Below are 21,639 nucleotides of genomic sequence, written 5' to 3'. Positions count from 1 at the left end.
GTGATTTTTTTTCCCCCTTGATCATTGTATGTACCAGTTCATTGTGTAGTTTGCTCCCACACTATTTTTCCCACGCTCGTTACTAATTGTCCGCTATTTCTTTCACACGGTTGCTGCATCAGTTACCATTTCCCACACTTGTCTTCTGTAAATAAAATCCTTTTAAACCAAAACTGTGTTCAGAGTCCTTGCCTTTGAGACCTACCAAACCTGTTTCCTCACTCACAAGACCCCAATAGGATTTTTTTGAACAGTGGGAGGAAACTGGAGCCCCCGGAGAAAACTCTCACATACATGAGGAGAATGTACAAACTCCTTATAGACAATGAGGGATTCGAATCCAAGTCTGGTCCCATCGCTGGCACCGTAAAGGCATTGTGCTAAATGCTACACCAACTGTGCTGCCCATTTAGGAATTCTCTGATGCGAAAGTTCTTTGAATCACCAAACTCTTGCCTGAAATTCCTGTGTCTGTTCCTTAAGAGGAGCCCTTGCATCTCCTCTGACTGGGTGAAGATATTTATTGCTTGTCTTAAGTTTATACTTGTACACCAAAGTGCTTAAGGAGTGCAACGTTTCAGTGCAGCTGGCTCCCCAGAAATAAATCACTGGGTTTTCTGCTTTCCCACGTGGACGTATGGTAATCCTGAATTCACGATTAGTTACGAGGGGGAAATGATGGCATTGCCAACGTTTTTGTTGTTGTTTCCCCTCTTTGTGTCACCTAGTATGATGTAGGTTGCAGCAATACCAGATGCAGAGTTAAGGTTTGTGTGTTGTTGCAACATTTTCAGGCCTGAAAGGTACTTGAAAATGAGATATGGTTAGTGGGAGGAGACTTGGTTGTTTAAAGTCCAGATGGAAGAGCAAAGATTTATTTGTTTGGGCTAACTGGACAGTGTGACAGTTGAATTTTATTTCAGAGTTGCATTGGATAATTATGAGCCTCACAAGGTAGGGGGTATTTTCTTGAACAAGTTTTTTTTTGCCATCTTCATTGCTTGCCAAAACGTGTTGGCAGCAGATAGAAGTTCAGTGAAGTTTGTCATGTTGACAAAAGCAAATTTAAAGTTCTATTTAATGGTTTCAATTTATTCATTTTATTAAGATCCCTTTGATATTTTGCTCACATATTTTGCTTTGATTCTGTTTTAAAGTGCAATTTAAGTATACTACTGTTTGAGATTTGTGCTTGCTGAGGGGATGCTGGGTAAATTATTTATTTTGATAACAAATAATAGATAAACTAACTGTTGCTTTGAAGATCACTTGAAAGATCTCTTAATGAAAGTTATTGCTTGAGGTATGGGATTTGATTGTTTTGTTTTCATTCTAAGCTGCAACATTTTTGTGGACACTACCATGTTTTTCAAGATTAACTGTGTTCCATTGGAGTACGCAGTCCAATAAATGTAAGTTTATTTTGCAGTCGGCCAATATCTTCAAAGGTCACCTAATTATGTGTTTACTCACCTTTTTGTACACAGCCTTGTGTGCATCTTCTTGTATTTTCCATGTTAATGCAGTGAACACTTGATCATGATCAAAATACTTAATCCATGGAAAAATGTTTGCATAGAAAAATGTACGTGGTTTATGTATTTACTGTTTCTACATTACAGTCATGCATTGAGGAATCTTGTATTTTGTAAACATGCAGGCTGCATCTTCTCGCACTCTTTCAAGAGGAGGTTTGATTACTCTTCCTTTTGGTCCTTTGAGTTGCATTGTGCTTGAATGTGTCGTGCAGCATCTTCTTCTCGACCTTGGATTGTGTGGGTCAGTGATCCTGTACAGCACTGGTTTTCAAACCATTTTCTGCTCACATACCACCTTAAATTATCCCTATACCACAGGTGCTCTATGATTAGTAAGGGATTACTTTAAGGAGATATGTGAATCGAAAGAAAAAGGTTTAAAAATGACTATTCTAATTGTACCTAATGGACTTGTTATGTGCATGGTTTCAGAACTCCAAAGGAAATGGCCCAATGATCATTTTTCTCAAGCAAAATATTTCAGTAGCAATTGGGTCTAGAGCTGTGATTCTCAACCATTTGCCCCCCCCCCCCCCCCCCCACTCACATCCCACCTTCAGGAATCCCTTACTAATTGCAGAACTCCGATGGCATAGGGTTTACTGAAGGTGGGATGTGAGTGGGGGGGGGTGCGGGGGGAGGTTGAGAACCGCTGCTGAACAACTTCTTTTGCTGGAAAGCAATCAGATTTTACGCAGACTTAATGTCTATTTTCTTCGTGTGGATATATTTCTGGCAGTAAGTTATGTTTCTCGGTCTACAATAGCCCCAGAATACTTGATTTGCTCCAGAGTTTTAGGTTATCTTATTTATCAAAGGTGCTGTAAAACTGAGGGTGACAGTAGAATTTGAATATTGTTACTAGGTTTGCTTGTCCCAAGGCTGGTAACAAAAAGCCTGAGTTGCTTAGGTGAGTGTTGTTGAATGACCCATTTACGTTCTGCGTGATTTGAATATGAATGGAGAAAATGAAAGATGAGCGAAACATTACTGTAAAAGAAATGAAGTATTGTGATGAAGCATTTAGCCCTTCCTTATTGAATATTGGAGGTGGCCAAAGACCAGCCTTGGGACAAGATGAGGCAGCGGGGGCAAGGAAGTTGGAAGCCATCAGAAAGAAAAGCACATGTGAGATATTCCATCTAAATAGGGGAAGTAGATTGACAAGGGGAGATGGGATTGTGATAGTTTTGCAACATGGAAACAGTCCCATTAGTTTCTCATGCATGTGCCAACCAAGATGAGGTTACGTGGAGGGGGGAAGTTAGGAGGTTGAGTGGGTAGGATGGAGCTCAGAGAAAAGGGAGGAGGAATGGGTAAGTGTGGTGTTAGAGGAGAGTTGGGCAGTGGGAAAATGCATGGTGAGACATTAGCAGCGGAAGAAGGAGGAGGACTTAGCAGACAATTGAGAACCATGGGCTGGGTGGAAGAGTGAAGTGGTTTTGCCAAAGCTTTCAGAGCAGGAAGCCAGGTGAGAGAGCCAGGAGATTCCCAAGGTGTATCAGGAGCCTGAATCTGGATTAGTTTCTGATAGATCAGGAAGGTCTGACACTTGAGAAACCACGGGTTGGAAGAGAGAATTAATCTTTGACATGCAACGACGCTGCCATCCACTTTCTGGAGGTAATCATTCATCTCAACTTTGTCATCAACAAACATTGCAGTTCCAAAAACAGATTGGTGATTGGATAACTGCAGTGAGTGAATGACCTCCGAAAACACCAACCTTTCAATCATCTTTAAAGCACAAACAGGAGCATGATGAAATACTCCTCAATAAACCTCACAAGTACATAAAAGACCTGTCTGAAATAAAATATTTTATTTGCACTCAATGAGGAGATTTGATAGTGTGGATTCAGGCAAGATGTTTCTTGTTGTGGAACAATCTGGAACTATGGATCACAGATACAAAATAAGGGCTTATTGAAAATAGAGATGAGGCCCCCCCACCCCCCCCCCCCCCCGAGAGTCATGAATGTTTGTAATGCTTCCACAAAGTCTGGGGAGAGGTGCGAAATCTTGCAGATTCATGCAAAGCAAAGGTACAAAAGGTTACCACAATAAGGCAGAAATGCAAAGATAAGATTGCATTGATCATCTGTGATATTGAATAGAGAAGCAGGCTTAATTGAGAGGTTTACTCCTGGACCAAATTTGTATCTTTACATAAGTGTGTAAGTGGCACTGCATGTTGAGAAGCGGCGATGTCACTGAAGTTTGGTTGATGGTGGGGATAGTGAATCTGAACTTGGGTTTGTAATGTTGATGGGAGCGATTCTTAGTTTAATATTCCTGATTACAATTGAATGAGTCTTAAAATAGGTATAAACAAAATCTTGGATCTAATAAAGTACTTCAAGGTGAAGGAGGGCATTATCTAATGCTCTGTCTCCGTTAGGATTATTGACTTTGAAGATGCCATTCACTTCTGGGTCAAAGAATACCTCCAAAGATATTTTTAGGGGAGTACTTCTTGTTTATTGTGTGACCTCTGAAGCTCTTTCTCAGAATGAAGAGCTTCAGATCATAAAATTCCCTCAATTTTGCTGCCTGATCTGCGAGGCATTTTCAGCATTTTCTGTTTTTGTTTCCAGACTTGCACCGTCTGCAGAATTTTAAATTGCACCTTAACAGAACTTTACTCAAAATTGTTTGCATTATTATGTACACCACACAATATTAAGTTCACCAGGACCCTGGGTCCAGATTGATTCATGAAGCAGATCTATGCAAATTGGCTCCTTCTTTCTGCGGTCGTGGTGCCATGAATTGGTCTCCCTCACCTATTTTTGTCTATGTATGCAGTCCTCCAATTCCAATTTGCCCAAAGCCGATATGATCTAGATAATCATCCACTTCTGGGGTTCTTTTTTTTAATATGGAATTTATTTGTTTGTATTCCTGCCGCAGAACTACACACACACACACACACACACACACACACACACACACACACACACACACACACACACACACACACACACACACACACACACACACACACACACACACACACACACACACACAGACACCGAGACACCCAGACACACACACACACACACACAGACACATACCCACAGACACACACACACACACCACACATAGCACACACAGACACACACACACCACACATAGCACACACACCACACACACACCACACACACACAGACACACACACACCACACACACACACACAGACACACACACACCACACACACACAGACTATGACATTGTGTGTCATTAGTTCCCATTTGAACCACAACTGATATCTCATTTTATTCCAAGTTCCTATCCAGTCCTAAAGACATGCCCCTTCATTTAGCACAGTGAGGTCTTCCTGTGAGCAGACAAACAAGTTATCTCTATCGGTTATATTAGCTGTTTCAAGATCACAATACAGAGTAGTGAGTTGCAATGAAAAGAAAAAATTAATTAGTACCAAGCAAGGGCAGAATGATAGCACTGTTATGAGGTTATGCCGACCCAGACCCTTCAGCCCAATTCATCTGTGCTGATCAAAGTGCTTTTCGGGGGGAGACCCTGCATCATAACTTTCTATTCATCAACTTTAAGTCAACATTCTTTGGATGACAGGCACTAACTTAGAATGTGTTGCCATGGACCAAAATGAGGGCTTCCATCCTGCAATAAATATATTACTGTGATATTGTTATGAGCCCAGAGGACCCCAAATCCAAGCAGCAACAGACACTCACCAAGTCAAACGGTTACTTAAACAAAAGTTGCTTTTAATTATCTTTAAACATGATAGCAGGATCACACTTTAACTTATTACTATTGACTAACTTAATCCCCTTCTAATTCTAAGCGCACGTGTATGTCATGTGTGTGTAAGTTCAGAAAAGTTCTTTGGTTCACAGTCCAATCTCAATTCTCATTCCTCCAAGTTCACTGGTTGCAGGCAATTCTTATACTGTGCATAGAATTTAACATTTATAAAGTTCACCAGGCTTTGGTGCTTGAAAGGTAAATGGTTAATGCTCAGGAAGATTCTTGTTGGTTTTCAGAGAGATGTGTTGTTCCAGGACATCCACAACTGATGTATTTCCATCGGTCACTTCAGTATCTTGCTGACGAAGCTTGCTTCTTCAGGGTTCTCCAGATGATAACCTCTTTCTTTCAGGTCACCACAGAGTTCCTTTTTGTTTCTCTTATTCCCAGTGAAACATTAGACAGCCAGTCTTTTCCTCTTGCATGATCCATAAGGGCTTTGACCAGGCCGTCTTCCAAATGGGGCTTTCCACAAGCTTGCCAGCTTGTCCTGTTCCAGTCCCAGCTGCTGTGGCTGGCTGCAACACTGTAGAAGTGATCTCTGTGTGTGTGTAGCTCTCTCTCTCTCTCTCTGTGAGAGCCTGTTTTTCTCTCTCTTCTTGCAAAACCACATGACCCTCTTAGAACGGCTCCAGACAGAAGTTGACTCCGACAAGCTGTTTCATCTGTTGCCTTTTTGTAAACTACAATCCTTCAGTGAAGTCTCTTGGGCACTCTCCAAAGCTCTTGCAAAGACTGTTGGCCCCGACATGTCTAACATGGGGCAGAACTCCAGTATTTCAAATAAGATCTGTTTTAAAGTGTTTTTATGTGACCTATTCTAACAAACCTTTCCCATTTTGTCTCCTAAAAACATATCTATATACTCTGTCTCAATATGATTGAATTAAATATTTTAAATGTAAACATTCAGCACAGTAACAGGCCCTTTCGGGTGCAAAAGGCCATGCCACCCATTTTTATTTTGTTTATTTAGTTTAATTTTGCCCTTCACCAGTTTCACTCACCAAAGTTCACAGTCTGTGGATGATGTGGTAAGAGCACACAATGTTTTCAGCTGGAACCAAGAATATTTTCCCAGGTATTAGCTCCATTCTATCACCTGACTTGATTAGTTCTGGCTGGTTCCCACAATTGCCTGAGGGGTTGAGCTTGTTTACCCTCTTGTATCACAGCAAATTAAAACTGCAAGGTTAAGAGAATGTTCTTGTAAAACTAAATTATATGTGCTTTTAAAATGAAACTAAAACACCAACTACCAAGGTTTACTTTCCAAGGGTGCTTTACAAAAGATGTGGCTCAGCATCCACTGAGCTTGGTATGAGAATTGTAAGCCTAAGACCACACGAAATGGCAAAGTGTGGTAAATGCAGCTCAGACCATAACAATAACCAGCCTCCACTCCATCAACTCCATTTATGCTTCCCAACATCTCAGGAGAGCTGCTAAAATATTAAAGGATGCCTTTGCACTGTCTTTTATAACAGTACTTTCCTCCTCTCTGTTCCCTGCACAGATTGTATACTTTATACTCTGACCTATTTTTAACTGCCACAACATTACTCCCTATGCTGTTAACTTATTTGTCTATTTTACAGTAAAATCCCCCTCATCCGGAATTCAAGCAACCAGTAAAAAAAAATTGGAAAATAAATTGTTAAAAAATACAAAGGGGCCTTAGCTGACGTAGATAGAATCCTTGTTTGTGGTAAAGGAAGGCATATGGCAGTAGTAGCATTATGACCTAGACCAGCAACAATAGAAATTCACCAAGACAATGGTTATCTTCAAACAATAATCTTTATTAATAATTCTTAATACCATAACATTTCTTACTTAACTCTAAGCTTAATTCTAACTTAACTCCACTATTCGCAAAGGTGTGTGTGTGTGTGTGTGTCTGTGTGTCTGTCTGTGTGTCTGTCTGTGTGTCTGTCTGTGTGTCTGTCTGTGTGTCTGTCTGTCTGTCTGTCTGTCTGTGTGTCTGTCTGTGTCTGTGTGGGTGTGTGGTGTGTGTGTGTGTCTGTCTGTGTGTGTGGGTGTGTGTGTGGTGTGTGTGTGTGTGGTGTGTGTCTGTGTGTGTGTCTGTGTGTGTGGTGTGTGTGTCGGTGTGTGTGTCGGTGTCTGTGTGTGTGTCTGTGTGTGGTGTCTGTGTGTGGTGTGTGTGTGTCTGTGTGTGGTGTGTGTGTGTGTGTGTGTGTGTCTGGGTGTTTGTGTGGGTGTGTGTGTGTCTGGGTGTGTGTCTGTGGGGGTGTGTCTGTGTCTGGGTGTGTGTGGATGTGTGTGTGTGTGTGGGTGGGGGTGTGTGTGTGTGGGTGGGTGTGTGTGTGTGTGTGTGTGTGTGTGGCAGGTCCCCAATCCATTAAAGTTTAGGCATAATTGTAAAAAGAATCAATTTTTAAATTTCAATTTTGTGTTGTAACTCATTCTTTAACTTGTTGCTCAAAAGTAATTATGGAATCAGTGTGAGGCATCAGACTTCTCAAAACTCATGAAATTCTTGTAGAGTTGTTTTCCAGAGAATTGTTTCTTCATACGAATGATTTGGATGTTTCAGAACTTATGATTTCTTCCTGATGACTTCACAAACCCCAGCAAGGGTTACATGAAATGGCCATGTAAAAATGTACACGGTGAAACTGTCCTCTTTTTGTGTGTACACAGATCATTGAAGCAAAAACCTGCTTTGTGTTCACAGGTGCTTCTCTGAGTAAACAGCATTGTCTTCAACATTTCAATGGACAATCACTTCAGGTTTTATGGCTGTGTACACAGCTTCAGCCAACAATGGTTTAGCAGACATTTTGATTTTCAAAATGGTTTCTGTGTGTAAAGGTCTGTAGTGTCTGTGTGTCTGTGTGTGTGTGTCTCTATCCACTCACAAAGCCTTTTCTAAGAAATATATATATCCTAAAGATTAATAATAGCTCAATTCTCTCACAGTGGAAAAAGAAAGTTGATGCTTTTTTTTGATTATAATTGGGCATCCAACACCATCATCCCTTCAAAAATAATTGGCAGACCAGGGTCTCAATACACCACTGTTCAATTGGATCTTGGATTTCCCCAGCTCCAGACCCCAGTCATTGAGGATTGGCAAGAACATCTCCACAATCTTCTTCAGCACAAGGTTATGTACTTAGCCTCCTTCTTTACTTACATTACACTATAACTGTGTGGCTCGGTGTGACAACACCATCATATACAGATTTGCAGATGATTCCACCGTAGTGATACAGTTGGTGTAGTGGTTAGCGAAACGCTTTTACAGTGCCAGCAATTGGGATTGGACCTGGGTTCAAATCTCACTCTGTCTATAAGGAGTTTGTACATTCTCCTGGTGTCTGTGTAGGTTTTCGTTTAGGGTTTCCCCTCACCCTTCAGAAACGTACTGGTGTGTATGTTAATGGGGTGTAAATTAGGCAGCATGGACTTGTAGGGCTGAATTGACCTGTTTCAGGGTTGTATGTCTAAATTTAAAAAAAATTAAATAGGGGCTGTATAATAAGGGACAAAGAGACAGCATATGGGGTGGGGGATGGGGGGGTGGAGATTGAAAACTTTGATGTATAGTATACTAACAAACTACCAGGTTCAAGATTCCTTCATTGCCATCATCCTGTTTGCAGTGTACATTCTGTCCCAGGCTAACATCAAGCAAGCATTGGAGGGACTGTGCACTGTGATTTAGCAGCCACAAGGCAGTACATCCTGAAGCCTTCGCAATCATTGTAGGGGACTTCAATCAGGGCAACCTGAAGAAGACTCTAATGAACTACCACCAACATGTCACATGCGAGACCAGAGGAACCAACACACTCAGCCACTGTTACACCACCATGAAGAACGCCTGCTGAACCATACCACGACCACACTTTGGCAAGTCTGATCACCTGGTTGTATTTCTGCTCCTCGTGTGACAGATTATATCATTTTATATTGTATATAGATGTGTTTTTGAAGGAGATAGATAGTGTAGGTCACAAACAAACACAAACACTTCACAAAACAGAACTCATTTAAAGTGCCAGAGCTCTGCTCAAGCCAGACAGTCCAGGCTCCAGGTGCCTTTTAGAAACTTTGAAGAATGCCTATAAGGACTTCACAAGTAGATGTTATATAACCATATAACCATTTACGGAGCGGAAACAGGCGATGTTGACCTTTCGAGTCCGCACCGGTTCACTAGAACAACTCCACTAGCTCAACCAAACTGCTTCCCTGCAGTTCTTCGGGAAGGTTGATCGGGGTCCGCATTCTGCCTGGTCTGTTTATGATGCTCGCCTCACTTCAACATAGCAAATGCCCTCTGGCCTAGATAACCAGAGAGGTGTGTACCCCTGATGTCTCCCCTAAACTTCCCTCCCTTGATTTTGTCCTCTGGTGTTTGCTGATCCTGCCGCAGGAAACAGGTGCTGGTTGTCCACCCTATCTATGCCTCTCATAATCTTGTAGACCTCTATCAAGTCTCCTCTTATCCTTCTATGCACCAAGTCCAAAAAAATTTCTGAATGGATTCCAGATCATTTTTAAGTTATTTGTGAATTTTCTTCTTCTACCATTGTTAATTGGACATGCAGTGAAGTAATGGATTATTGTTTTGAAAGCAACAGATGAACGGATTCAGAAGATTGGGTCCGGTGCCACAATCTGAATGCAGTTTGCAGTTCGAAGAAGGTTATCTGGTGAGAGAGAGAGAGAGAGAGAGAGAGAGAAGACCTAACAGGCTTTCTCTAAGAGATTGAGAGACAACACTGGTTTCTGCAGGATGGTAAGCTGGCAGCTTGTTGAAATCCCATTTTGAAGACGGGTTGTGAGTTCTGAGTTCAGCCTTTGAAATATCACATACGGTCCATACAAGAGGAAATGGCTGGCTAGAGTGTTTCACCTGAAATAAGGGAAACAAAAAGGAACTCTGTGGTGACCTGGAGAACCTGATGGGGTGAGTTTCTTTGGCAAGACACTGAAATGGCTGATCGGAAGGAATCAGTTTGTGTGTGTCCAATAAGTGATGAATCTCTCTCTCTCTCTGAAACCAACAGGAATTTTCCTGAGTGCTAACCACTTAAATACCACAGCTTGGTGAAAATTTATAAATGTTAAAATCTGTGCACAGTATAGGAATTGCCTGATAAACTTGGAAGAGTGAGAAGTGAGATTGGACTGTGAATCAAGAACTTTTCTGAACTTATACACATTACCTACATGTGTGCTTAGAATTAGAAGGGGTTAGGTTAAATTAATAGTAATAAGTTAAAGTTTGATCCTGTTTTTGTTTAAAGAAAATTAAAAATGACTTTTGTTTAAGTAACCATTTGTCTTAGTGAATTTCTATTGCTCCTGGGTTTTGGAGTCTTCTTGGCCCATAACACCGGTGTGCAAGCAAAGACTGAGGAACACAGCACCAGTGGTGAAGACGATATAAGTATGGTCAATGGAGGGAGAGGAGCGTCTGCAGGACCGCTTTGAATCAGTGGAATGGACCATATTCAAGAAATCATCCTTAGAATTGAATGAATATGCAACATGTGTCACTGACTTTAAGACCTGCTTGGATGATTCTGTGCCCATGTGCACATACCAGGTGTACGCCAACCAGAAACCTTGGATGAATTAGAGGATTTGCAACCTGCTGAGGGCAAGATCAAGGGCATTTAAGGCTGATGATCCAGATCTCTACAAGAAGTCCAGGTATGACCTGCAGAAGGCTATCACTGAATTGAAGTTGAAATTCCTGAGGAAGCTAGAGGCAGAGATAAACCACTGTTATGGCGGGTAATGAAGGCCATTGCATCCTATAAAGCGAGAGCGAACACCATAGATAGCTATGATGCTTCACAACCCGATAAGCTGAACAACGCTGCCTGCTTGGAGGAGAACCCAACATTGCCTATGAGAATCCTGCAAAGGTTGTGGACTCTGTGATATCTAGAACCATAGAACATTGCAGCACAGAAAATGGTCTGTGCCGAACCATTTTTTTTTTGCCTAGTCCCACTGACCTGCACCCAATCCACAGCCCTCTATAGCTCTCCCATATACCTGTCCAAATTATTCTGAAATGTTAAAATTGAGCTTGCATTCACCACTTCAGCTGGCAACTTGTTCCACACTCCCACCACTCTCTGTGTGAAGATGTTCCCCCTAAACTTTCCACCTTTCACCATTAATCCATGTCCTCTAGTTTGCATCTCACCTACCCTCTGCATTTACTCTGTCCATCCTCCTCATAATTTTAAATACCTCTGTCAAATCTTCCCTTGTTTTTCTCTGCTCCAGGGCATAAAGTACTAACCTGCTTAAACTTTCTCTGTACCTCAGTTCCTGAATTCAGGGCAACGTCCTAGTAAATCTTCTCTGCACTCTTTCTAGCTTATTGATATCTTTCCTGTAGTTAGGTGACCAAAGCTGCAGACATTACTCCAAATTTGGCTTAACTTATACAACTTTATCATTATATCACAACTCCTATACTCAGTACTTGAATTTATGAAGGCCAATATGCCAGAAGCTCTCTTTACAACTCTATCCACTTGTGATGCCACATTCAGGGAATTATGTATCTGTATTCCCAGATCCCTCTGTTCTACCACACTCCTCAGTGCCCTACCATTTACTGTGCATGTCCTTTCTTGATTTGTCCTTTCAGAATGAAATACCTCACAATCGTCTGCCTTAAATTCCATCGGCCATTTTTTTAGTCCATTTTTCCAGCTGGTCCAGATCCCTCTGCAAGCTTTGAAAACCTTCTTCGTTGTCCACAAAGCCTCCAATCTTAATGTCATCTGCAAACTTGCTGATCCAATTTGCCACATTATCATCCTAACAAACAACAGCAGTCCCAGCACTGATTCCTAAGGCACACCACTAGTCTCAGGCCTCCAGTCTGAGAAGCACTACTACTTTCAGCTTCTCCCATCCAGCCATGGTTGAATCCAGTTCACTATTCACCATGTATACCTAGCGCCTGAACCTTCCTGACTAGACTCCCATGTGGGACCTAGTCAAAGGCTTTACGTAAGTCCACGTGGACAACATTCATAGCCTTTCCATTGTCATCTTTCCTGGTAATCCAGATCCCCAATGTCCCTCAAAAACCAAAGCCTGCTAGTCTTGCCTTTAATCCTGACAGGAACATACAAACTCTGAACTCTCAAAATGTCAGATTTGAAGGTCCTCCACTTAACTCGCACATCCTTGCCCAAAAACAACTTATCCCAATCCACACATTCTAGATCCTTTCTCATTTCCTCAAAATTGGCTTTTCTCCAATTTAGAATCTCAACCCGAGGCCTAGACCTATCCTTCTCCAAAATTAACTTGAAACTAATGGTATTATGATCACTGTACCCAAAATGTTCCCCTACACATTCTTATACCACATGTCCTGTCTTGTTCCCTATTCAGTATTGCACTCTTTCTGGTTGGTACCTCAATACATTGATTTACAAAACTTTCCTCAACACCTTTGAAGACTCTCTGAGGCTGATGTCAGAACATAATTTAAGAGGGTGAACCCTTGCAAGGCGTCAGGCCCTGACTGCATACCTGGCAATCTCTGCCAACCAACTAGCTGGAGTGTTCATGGACATTTTCAGCCTATCGTTGTTTGCAGTCAGAGGTTCCCACCTGCTTCATAAGGGCATCAGTCGTCCTGGTGTCTAAGAAGAGCAGAGTGAGCTGCCTGAACGACGATCACCCAGAGGCCCCAACATCTACTGTGATGAAATGCCTTGGGAGGTTCATTATGGCCAGATTAACACGTATCTAAGCAAAGATCTGTACCCACTGCAATTTGCCTATCCTCACAATTGCTCTCCAGCAAACGTATTATCACTGACTCTTCGCTCAGCTTTGGATCAGCTTGAAAACAGCAACTTGTAAGTAAAGCTGTTCTTCATAGGCTTCAGCTCAGCCTTCAACACCATTATTACCTCTGTGCTGGTCAAGAGGCATGGTTGGTGCCAAGGTGGGGCCTTTGTGGGTAGGGCCCCTCCCAACGAGGTGCTGACGACCACCCCCCCCAACCCGCTTTCAGCTGTCCTCTCGGCCACATAACTAGCGTGTGTCAACCGTCACTAGGGTTTAGATTGATTTATGCTAGTGAGTCTCCACCAGCCCCTGGCTGCGTCCATTGGCACAGGTAGGTCCCATGCATCTGACAGCCCTCTCCCCCCCCAGTCCTGCATATTTTTAGTCGAAAGCACTCCCCTACCCCTGGCTGAGCAAGTTCTTGAGCGCTGGAATGTGCCCACCTCTAACATTCCAGTGACCCTCCTTCTCCCCCCCCCCCCCCACCCCCCAACATTTGTTCTGGCGCCGACCCTGTCAAGGGGCTCCAAACCCTAGGCCTCTGAACTCCCCTATACAACTGGATCCTTGACTTCCTCATCGAAAGACCACAGTCGATAAGAATTGGAAACAACATCTTTCTCGCTGACTTTTAAAAAATATTTTATTTTAATTTTTTTCCATACATGTAATGAGTGTTTAAATTACAGAAATTTTAATTCGTTACATGATGGTTATAACTCCTCTCTTTCCCTCCCTCTCCCAACCCCTCCCCCTCAAAGAATAATATATAAAGAATTATACATAGTATAAAGGAGAAAAAGAGAGAAAAAAAATGTAGTATCATGGATTGCCCAGAGCATCGCTCCCCAATACACTAAAACTCAACAGATTTTATCTGATCAGATTCATTTTAAGCAAGAAGGTTAGCATAGTTCTGAAGAGGCTGGAATAACATTTCTACATATTTATACCTAAAAATCATGTACATGGGTTCTAAATTCACAAAATATAAGATATTTATTTCTCAAATTATATTTAATTTTCTCTAAAGGAATACATCTTTGAATTTCTGCATTCCTTTATCTAAATACGAGTTCGATTTTAGAGGCACTGCAATACATTTCCTTGCTACTGCCAATGCTATTTTAGCAAATATCATTTGAAATATTGACAATTTTAATTTGGGTCTTGATCCTTCTATATTTTCCAGTATAAATAAATCTAAGTTTAATGGAAATACTGTACATGTAACTTGTACTAAGAAGTTTTGTAGATCCACACAAAAAGGTTTTACCTTTGAACATGACTAAATTGAATACAGAAAAGTGCCTGATCTTCACTGCACCTAAAACATTGATCTGATAAATCTGATTTCATTCTATTCAATTTTTTTGGTGTTAATTAAAGCTGATGTAAAAAAATTATACTGAATTAATCAATATCTTACATTAATAGTATTTGTCATATTATCTTTGCTCATCAATTATAATATTCAGATCCATCTCCCATTTCTGACTAAATTTATGCATTCCCTGTTTAATAGTTCATTTTTACAATAAGAGGTATATCACTTAAGTAATTTTTTTGGTATTTCCTCATTGACTATCAACACAGGTGCACCTCAAGTATGTATGCTTGGACCCACTGCTCTATTCACTCATGACTGTATGGCCAGGCACAATTCCAATGCTATCTACAAATTTGTCAATGACGCCATGGATGTCAGCAGAATCACAAATGGCAATGAGGAAGCGAACAGGAGGGAGGCAGGTCAGCTCATTGAGTGGTGTCACACCAACAACCTTGCACTCAATGTTAGCAAAATCAAGGAGATGTTTGTGGACTTAGGAGAATATAAATCAGTCCTTATCAAGCGCTCGGTAGTGGAGAGAGTCAAGAACTTCAAATTGGTGGGTGCCAACATCACCAAGGATGTGTCCTGAAGCCTCTATTTTGATGCAATCACAAAGAAGGCTTGTCTGTGGCTATACTTTGTAAGGAGTTTGAGGAGATTCAGTATGTCACTTAAGACTCAAATTTCTACAGGAAAGCATTCTGGCTGATTGGATCACAGTTTAATATGGAAGTGCCAACACTCCGAAGAAGAAAAAAATCTGGAAGGTTGTTAACTTTGCCTGCAACATCATGGGCACCAGCCTTCACTCTATCAGGGACATCTACAAGACGCAGTGTCTTAATCTCTATCCTCAAGGATCGCCACCACCCAAGTCATGTCCTCTTCACTCTGCCACCATCAGAAAAAAGATACAGGAGCCTAAACATGAGCACACAGCGGCACAAAGACAGCTTTTACCCTGCTGCCTCAAATTCTTGAATTATCAATGAACCAAAGACACTGCCTTACTTTGACTTTTCATGCACTACTTTTACTGCTGTGTAAGACAAATAAAAAGTCACCATTTGTGTTGTCTGGCACCCCTTATAGTACAAGAGAAAGAGAAATAAAAGAGAGATCATTCAGAGATGCTGAGTATTGGTGGATTCACCACCAGCATTGACTCCTGTTCAACTCATCAGCAAACCGAGCACCAGATCCAAACTTCTGACACAATCAGGTGCCTTTAGTGTCCGAGGCTCCTCGGGAGATCTTCTTGCCATCAGCACCCTCATGACTCCCAGCTCTGATATGTGGTTCCCATGAGCCAGCCATGAGGGTCCCCAACCATCAGTTGTTGCAGACCCTTGCTGGTTCACTGCCATGGTCACCTTCTTTGTAGGGTCATCTCTGATATTCCTTCTCAACAGTGGGGTGAGGGAAAGGGGTGGGGGGGGGGAAATTGTGCTCCTCCAGTTTCTGGTGCCATGCACCATTCTGCTGCTCCCTGGATTCTTCTACCCCTTGTGGCTGCTGCCAACCATCTTGGGCACAGACATCTGCGCTTACAGGATTTTACTGTTGGCTTCATTAGAACGTCATTTAAAGGCTGTAGGGAGCTGCCGGCATTGGGACCAGGTGGTTGAACCCTTCAGAGCAATGCTGTGTCTCTGCTCTCCCTGTTCTGCATCAACTGCAGCGCTGCCATTACAGCATATCTGGTAGAGCTGCCATTCTTTTTTATATACCTCTAATGTCACCAAGAGCATGGACCTCATTGTAGACTTTAGGAAAGGAAAAGCAAAGGTGAACAATCTAATAGTTTTTGGGAAATCAGAGGTGGAGAAGGGGAGGTAAATTCCTGACTGTCGCTGCCTTGGAGGACCTTTCCTGCACCTATCATATTAATGCCATTGTGAAGAAAATACACCAGCGTCTCTACTTCCTCAGGATTTGTGGAGATTCTGTATGTCATCAGAAACCTTGGCAAACTTAGACTATAAGACAGGAGCTGAAATAGACTATTCAGCCCACTGAGTCTGCCCTGCCATTTAACCATGAGCTGATCCATTTTCTTTCAGTCCTGCTGCCTGGCCTTCCCATATCTCTGGCTAATCAAGAACTTAATCAATCTCTGCCTTAAATATACTCAATGACCTGGCCTCTACAATTGCCTGTGGGAACAAATTCCACAGATTTACCACCCTCTGGGTGAAGATGTGTGGTGGAAAGTGTGCTGACCAGCTGCATCACGGCCTGAACTGAAAGCCCTGCAAAAGGAAGTGGACAGAGCCCAGTACATCACAGACAAAACTCTCCCTGTCATCGAGATCATCTACATGGAACAATCATCAGGGACCACACCACCCAAGACATGTTCGCTCTCACTGCTGCCATCTGGAAAACGATATAGGTGTCACAGGACTCGCACCTCAGGTTCACGAATAGTTGCTCCCAAACAACACTCAATTAGTGACTCATTTAAGACTTTTACTTATTATTTATTACTGAATATTTACATTTGGACAGTAAATTTGTTTACATTTTTTGTTTACATTTATTTCTTGAATATAGTTTGCAGTTACTGGTAATTAGAAATTTTGAGTTGTATGTGATGTCATGTATGTACTCTGTCAAAAATTTTGAACTTTGGAATCGTTGGTGCAGTACTGAGTGAAACTGAATGAAATGGTGTCTGACAGAATGTGGGCTGGAAGGAATTGTTTAAATACAGCTGTGTTTAAATACAAACACAAACCCTCAGAGTTGTACTAGAAAAAAAGTATCAATGTGCTGGAATGCACAAAAGTGCTGAAGAAACTCAGTTTCTAAAGGAAGCTGTATCAATGTACTGGAAAAAATTGAGGGAAGGAAACTAGTTAAGTATGCTAAAAACAATTTTCCACATATCCAGTGAACTCTTGGACTCTAATGAGTTTGGACTGCAACTTTTTTTTGGTACAAGTAAGCAGAGCTTGTTCATAGTTTAGGCAGGAAATTATAATGGCGGATGGATCCAGGTGATTGTCAACTGGAATACTTAATGATGAGGATGGAAATACAGATGACAAAGTTTAATACTCAAAAGTGCTGAGGAAACTCAACAGGTCCCACAACATCCTTCATGGCAAAGATACACAATCAGCATTTCGAGTCTGAGCAAAATGTGTTTGTCAAGAGAGGGTTATATTAAGGACTGGAATGCTTTTCAAGTTGGACCTTTTTTAAAGTTTTGCTACCTCATTTCTGCAAGTAAACTGCTTGGTGATGGTAATATTTAACGAGTAAAGTTTGCAAAATGAAAAAGTGTCGATTACTCTTAATTTTATTGTACCTTGTAACATCTTGAATTGCAATGAAAACTCTCAACATGGGCTACATGCAAATTGGTATTTGTGACTGCATGAAATTGTACATAAGGAATCTGTGGAAGATGGTAAGTCTAAGTAAACCCCCTCAATTAAGTTACATTTTTCTGTATACATTGAATGTAAAGGTTTAGGTTAAATTTCTCATGAAGAGTAAAATAGTTGCGTCCAAAGTGTTAAATTTTTACAGTTAATGCTGTTCAGAAAATTCAGAGGAGGGCTTGAAAGATCTGGGCTTGCTGCAATCAAAATGCCCCATGATGAGCCATCTTTTGTCAAAATGTGCTTATTTCAGTAGATGTCGGGACAGCTTGAAGTTTGCCTGCTGCTTGTGAACCCTATCTGATTGAGTAGATATAGCCAGGTATTCCAAATTAATCCTTAGTCTCTTCCAAGAAATTCAAGAAGTTTTTCTCTTTCCTTATTTATTGGAGCAGACAACTAAAACTTTTTAAAGTGGTATTGAGTCCATGTGCTCCAACAAATAAGGAGAGAGAAAAACTTCTTGAATCAATAACTTGTTGGAATTTCCCTTTTTCCATTTTTCTTTATCTGTAACCACTGGGACGTATACAAGCATAGTCCGAGAATAACCCCTGTATATCAAGACAAAAACTGGGTACTAACAAAGTATAACATCACTTGAAAAAGCTTTCTTTCGTGCTGTTGACTGATATGATACCATGCAAATTTCAAAAGGAAATGGTGCAAAAATACAAATTATTTTCTCATATTTAAGATTTTTTTTCCTGTAACAAAATACTTTTCAGTTTTTCTCGATAATTAGGCTATATGTTTCCTTTGTTGGTGCAGGTTACTGGAGACTGATAGCAAGTCTTTGAAATCTGTAAATGGATCTCGTCGCAATAGTGGATCTTCCCTGGTATCCAGTTCTTCTGCCTCGAGTAACCTGAGCCACCTGGAAGAAGATTCCTGGATTCTTTGGGGGAGAATTGTTAATGAGTGGGATGATGTTCGGAAAAAGAAAGAGAAGCAGATGAGGGTAAGGGTCATGCATATAACATTCTTGTCATTTCTCTGTAATATTGATCAATGAAATACTTCAATATGACATTCATATTTTGGAGTAATATTGCTTATTTGTTTTCATGTATTTGTTGAACTGTTAAAATACAGTGGGGCTGGATTGTGTTCAGTTTGATTGCCACTGAACTTGTTCCCAAAGTACTATTAGTATGAATGAGTAGAAAGGTTTCTGGATCCCTTGGTGGTGGCTGGACTTCAGTTGGCATTGCTGTAGCTCTTCACCTGGAACATTAAGTCAGCTTATGACAAAATGTAAGGGGCTGGGGTGGTGGATTTTCTTTTAGAGTCCGAGAAGCTATTAAAATTGCAGTATAGGTTGAGTTTTGGTAAGTAGTTTCCAAAATACATTGAAACAATAAATATTTGAAAGCATTTGCACAAAGAATAATAAAGTATTGAGGAAACCAGGAATTGCTGGAGGAACTCAGCAGGTCAAACAGCATCCATAAGTAGAAATGATCAGTCAATATTTTGGGTGTGAACCCTTTATCAAGATGCCAGCATCTGCAGTTCTGGTGTATTTCTCAAATAAAATATTTATCTTTCTTTGCCTCACTTTTAGCCTGGGGATTCACATGTCAACGAATTGAAATTATAAGCCCATGCTAGCTATGGTGGGCTCGCCAATGTAAGGAAGGTTGAGGAATCCCATCATGGGTTTCTTCCTCTGTTGGACTCCACGTCGAATGGCAGATATGTCAGCATTTGTTCCCCAGCTCATCTCAGATTTGGGGCCCCTTATGCTTGGTGTGTGTAACCTGCAAATGGCTGAACAGTGGGCTTTCTTCTCGGAACAGTGGATTACAGCCAATTTAATTTTAGACATGCCTCTCCATTGGACCAGATGCAGATTTCATTTTTCTTCTATTACAGTGCAACTTCAGGTTCACGTGACAAACTTTCAATGTGACAATTAAAATTGGATACCTTGAAGTTGTTGATGGTTTCGGTCAGTGGTTCTCAAACTTTTTCGGGCTGCTGGCTCCTTGGCCTCCAGACCACATCCCAAGCCCCCACCCCCATTAAAACAGCGCGGGGGGGGGTGTTGGGGTGATTACTGATGGTGCTGAGGGGGAGGGGCTAGAGGCAGTGCTGAGGGGGAGGGGGTAGAGGCGGCACTAAGGGGGTGTAGTGGTGGTGCTAGGTGTGTGTGGTTGTGGCGGTGGTAGCAGAGGGTAATGGCGACGCTGAGTGGCGGGTTAGTGGCAGCACTGAGCAGAGGGGGATTTTGTGTTGGCACTGAGTGGGGGAGGAGGTTGTAGCGGTGGTAGCACTAAGAGGGGGGTAGTGACGCCAGTATAACATGGCGGCCTCTGAGACCAGCTCTTGCGAGAGAACACCTTGTCGCCATTTATTTTGATCACTATTGCCACCCCGAGTCTGGCCAGAAAATTACTGCACTGGCTTCTTCATTAAACTTTGCAGCATATTGACTTGGCCTTTTCAAACTGCTGTGTAAAATGGGGTTAACTGGACAATTTTCCTGGTTAGCACCTCAGTTACGTGGCAGGTAGAAAGGGTCTGTCCTGGTCAACCCCATCGGAATCTAAATGGGTCCCTGATGTACCTCAGAGGTAGTCAGGGAACCCAGTTAACCTTACCTAGGTCACGTCCACAGGCAATTTGAAAATGAAAATGACCGATCTGCTTATTCCGGTGACGTCAGCACTTGCATGTGTGCGTCACCAAGCAGCCAGCCTCCCAAAATCTGGCAGTACTTCAGGTGAGTACGTGACACATCATTGCAGGAGAGGGATCCCTCTTAAATTGCTGGGTTGGCGATTTAATGGGTAGATCCCCTTGCAATTTAAAAGGTGCTTCCAGCACCTTAGCCCTAGTAATCGCATCTGGGTGCCAGAAGGGCTACCCAGGTTTTGCAGTTTAAGAGACGTTACTAATAACAAGACTGAAGGTTTGGAATGCCCCCTTTTCCTCACCACCCCCTGACTGCGCCCCTTTTCCTCACCACCCCCTGACCACCTCCCCTTTTCCTCACCACCCCCTGACCGCATCCCTTTTCCTGACCACCCCCCTTTTTCCTGACTGCCCCCCTTTTCCTCACCACCCCTGACTGCCCATTTTTTTCCTGACCGTCCCCTTTTCCTCAACACTCCCTGACTGTCCCCTTTTCCTCACCACCCCCTGACCGCCCACTTTTCACCCCTTTTTCCTCACCACCCCCTGACTGCCCCCTTTTTCCTCAACACCCCCTTGGATCTTTCCACTGCCCATGGGTGGGGGGGGGGGAAGCACTCACATTGGGAATCACTATTTTAGGTGTTAGATAATTGAATGGAATTATTCTGAAGGGAAGTTACAAGATTTTGAAAAGTTTCAGAAGTTGAAATAAGGACAAATTTCATTTATGTTGACTTGAAATTTAAGGGGCAATGATACTAAACTCTTTCGTGCAAGTTTTTCTCCCATACCTTGTGCCATTTGGAGATTGTGGAACTGCTATTGCTAATAAGGCAGTCTTCCAATTTATACTAATGTAGCAAATGAATCTCAATCCCTTAAGATAAATACAGCTCACTGGTAGTTTTCCCCAGAGATAGATCATATCTTAACAGAAAGGAACAAAACAATATGAAAAGTCCTGAAGCAAACAATGGCCAACAAATTTCAGTTTTGACAATGAACTCTTTAAAAACATTTTCTCTCCTGCAGATGTTGCATGCCAGATTTGAAATCTTACTACATATCAAAAGTAATTTAATTCTGTGGGCCATTGTCCCCCAAAAGGAGCTCAGGTCACAT

At 41.9% G+C, this 21,639-nt stretch overlaps 1 protein-coding gene across 11 annotated transcripts in view; it reads left to right on the top strand.

Annotated features, from left to right (window-relative positions):
* Positions 1-21,639, top strand: part of evi5a (ecotropic viral integration site 5a) — a 271,867-nt gene that overhangs the window by 79,338 nt on the left and 170,890 nt on the right. For 9 of the 11 annotated variants that reach the window (XM_069939241.1, XM_069939244.1, XM_069939236.1 and 6 more), the window contains exon 3: positions 18,646-18,835. In XM_069939241.1, the coding sequence (XP_069795342.1) occupies positions 18,646-18,835 (190 nt within the window). Of the gene's footprint in view, positions 1-925; positions 955-1,337; positions 1,413-18,645; positions 18,836-21,639 lie in introns of those variants that run through there. The other 2 variants (XM_069939242.1, XM_069939239.1) reach the window with 2 other exon arrangements.

Source organism: Narcine bancroftii, chromosome 5 (assembly GCF_036971445.1).
Source record: "Narcine bancroftii isolate sNarBan1 chromosome 5, sNarBan1.hap1, whole genome shotgun sequence".
NCBI classification, from domain to species: domain Eukaryota; kingdom Metazoa; phylum Chordata; class Chondrichthyes; order Torpediniformes; family Narcinidae; genus Narcine; species Narcine bancroftii.
Note: the sequence above shows the minus strand (reverse complement) of the source record. Positions and strands in the feature narration are given on the sequence as shown.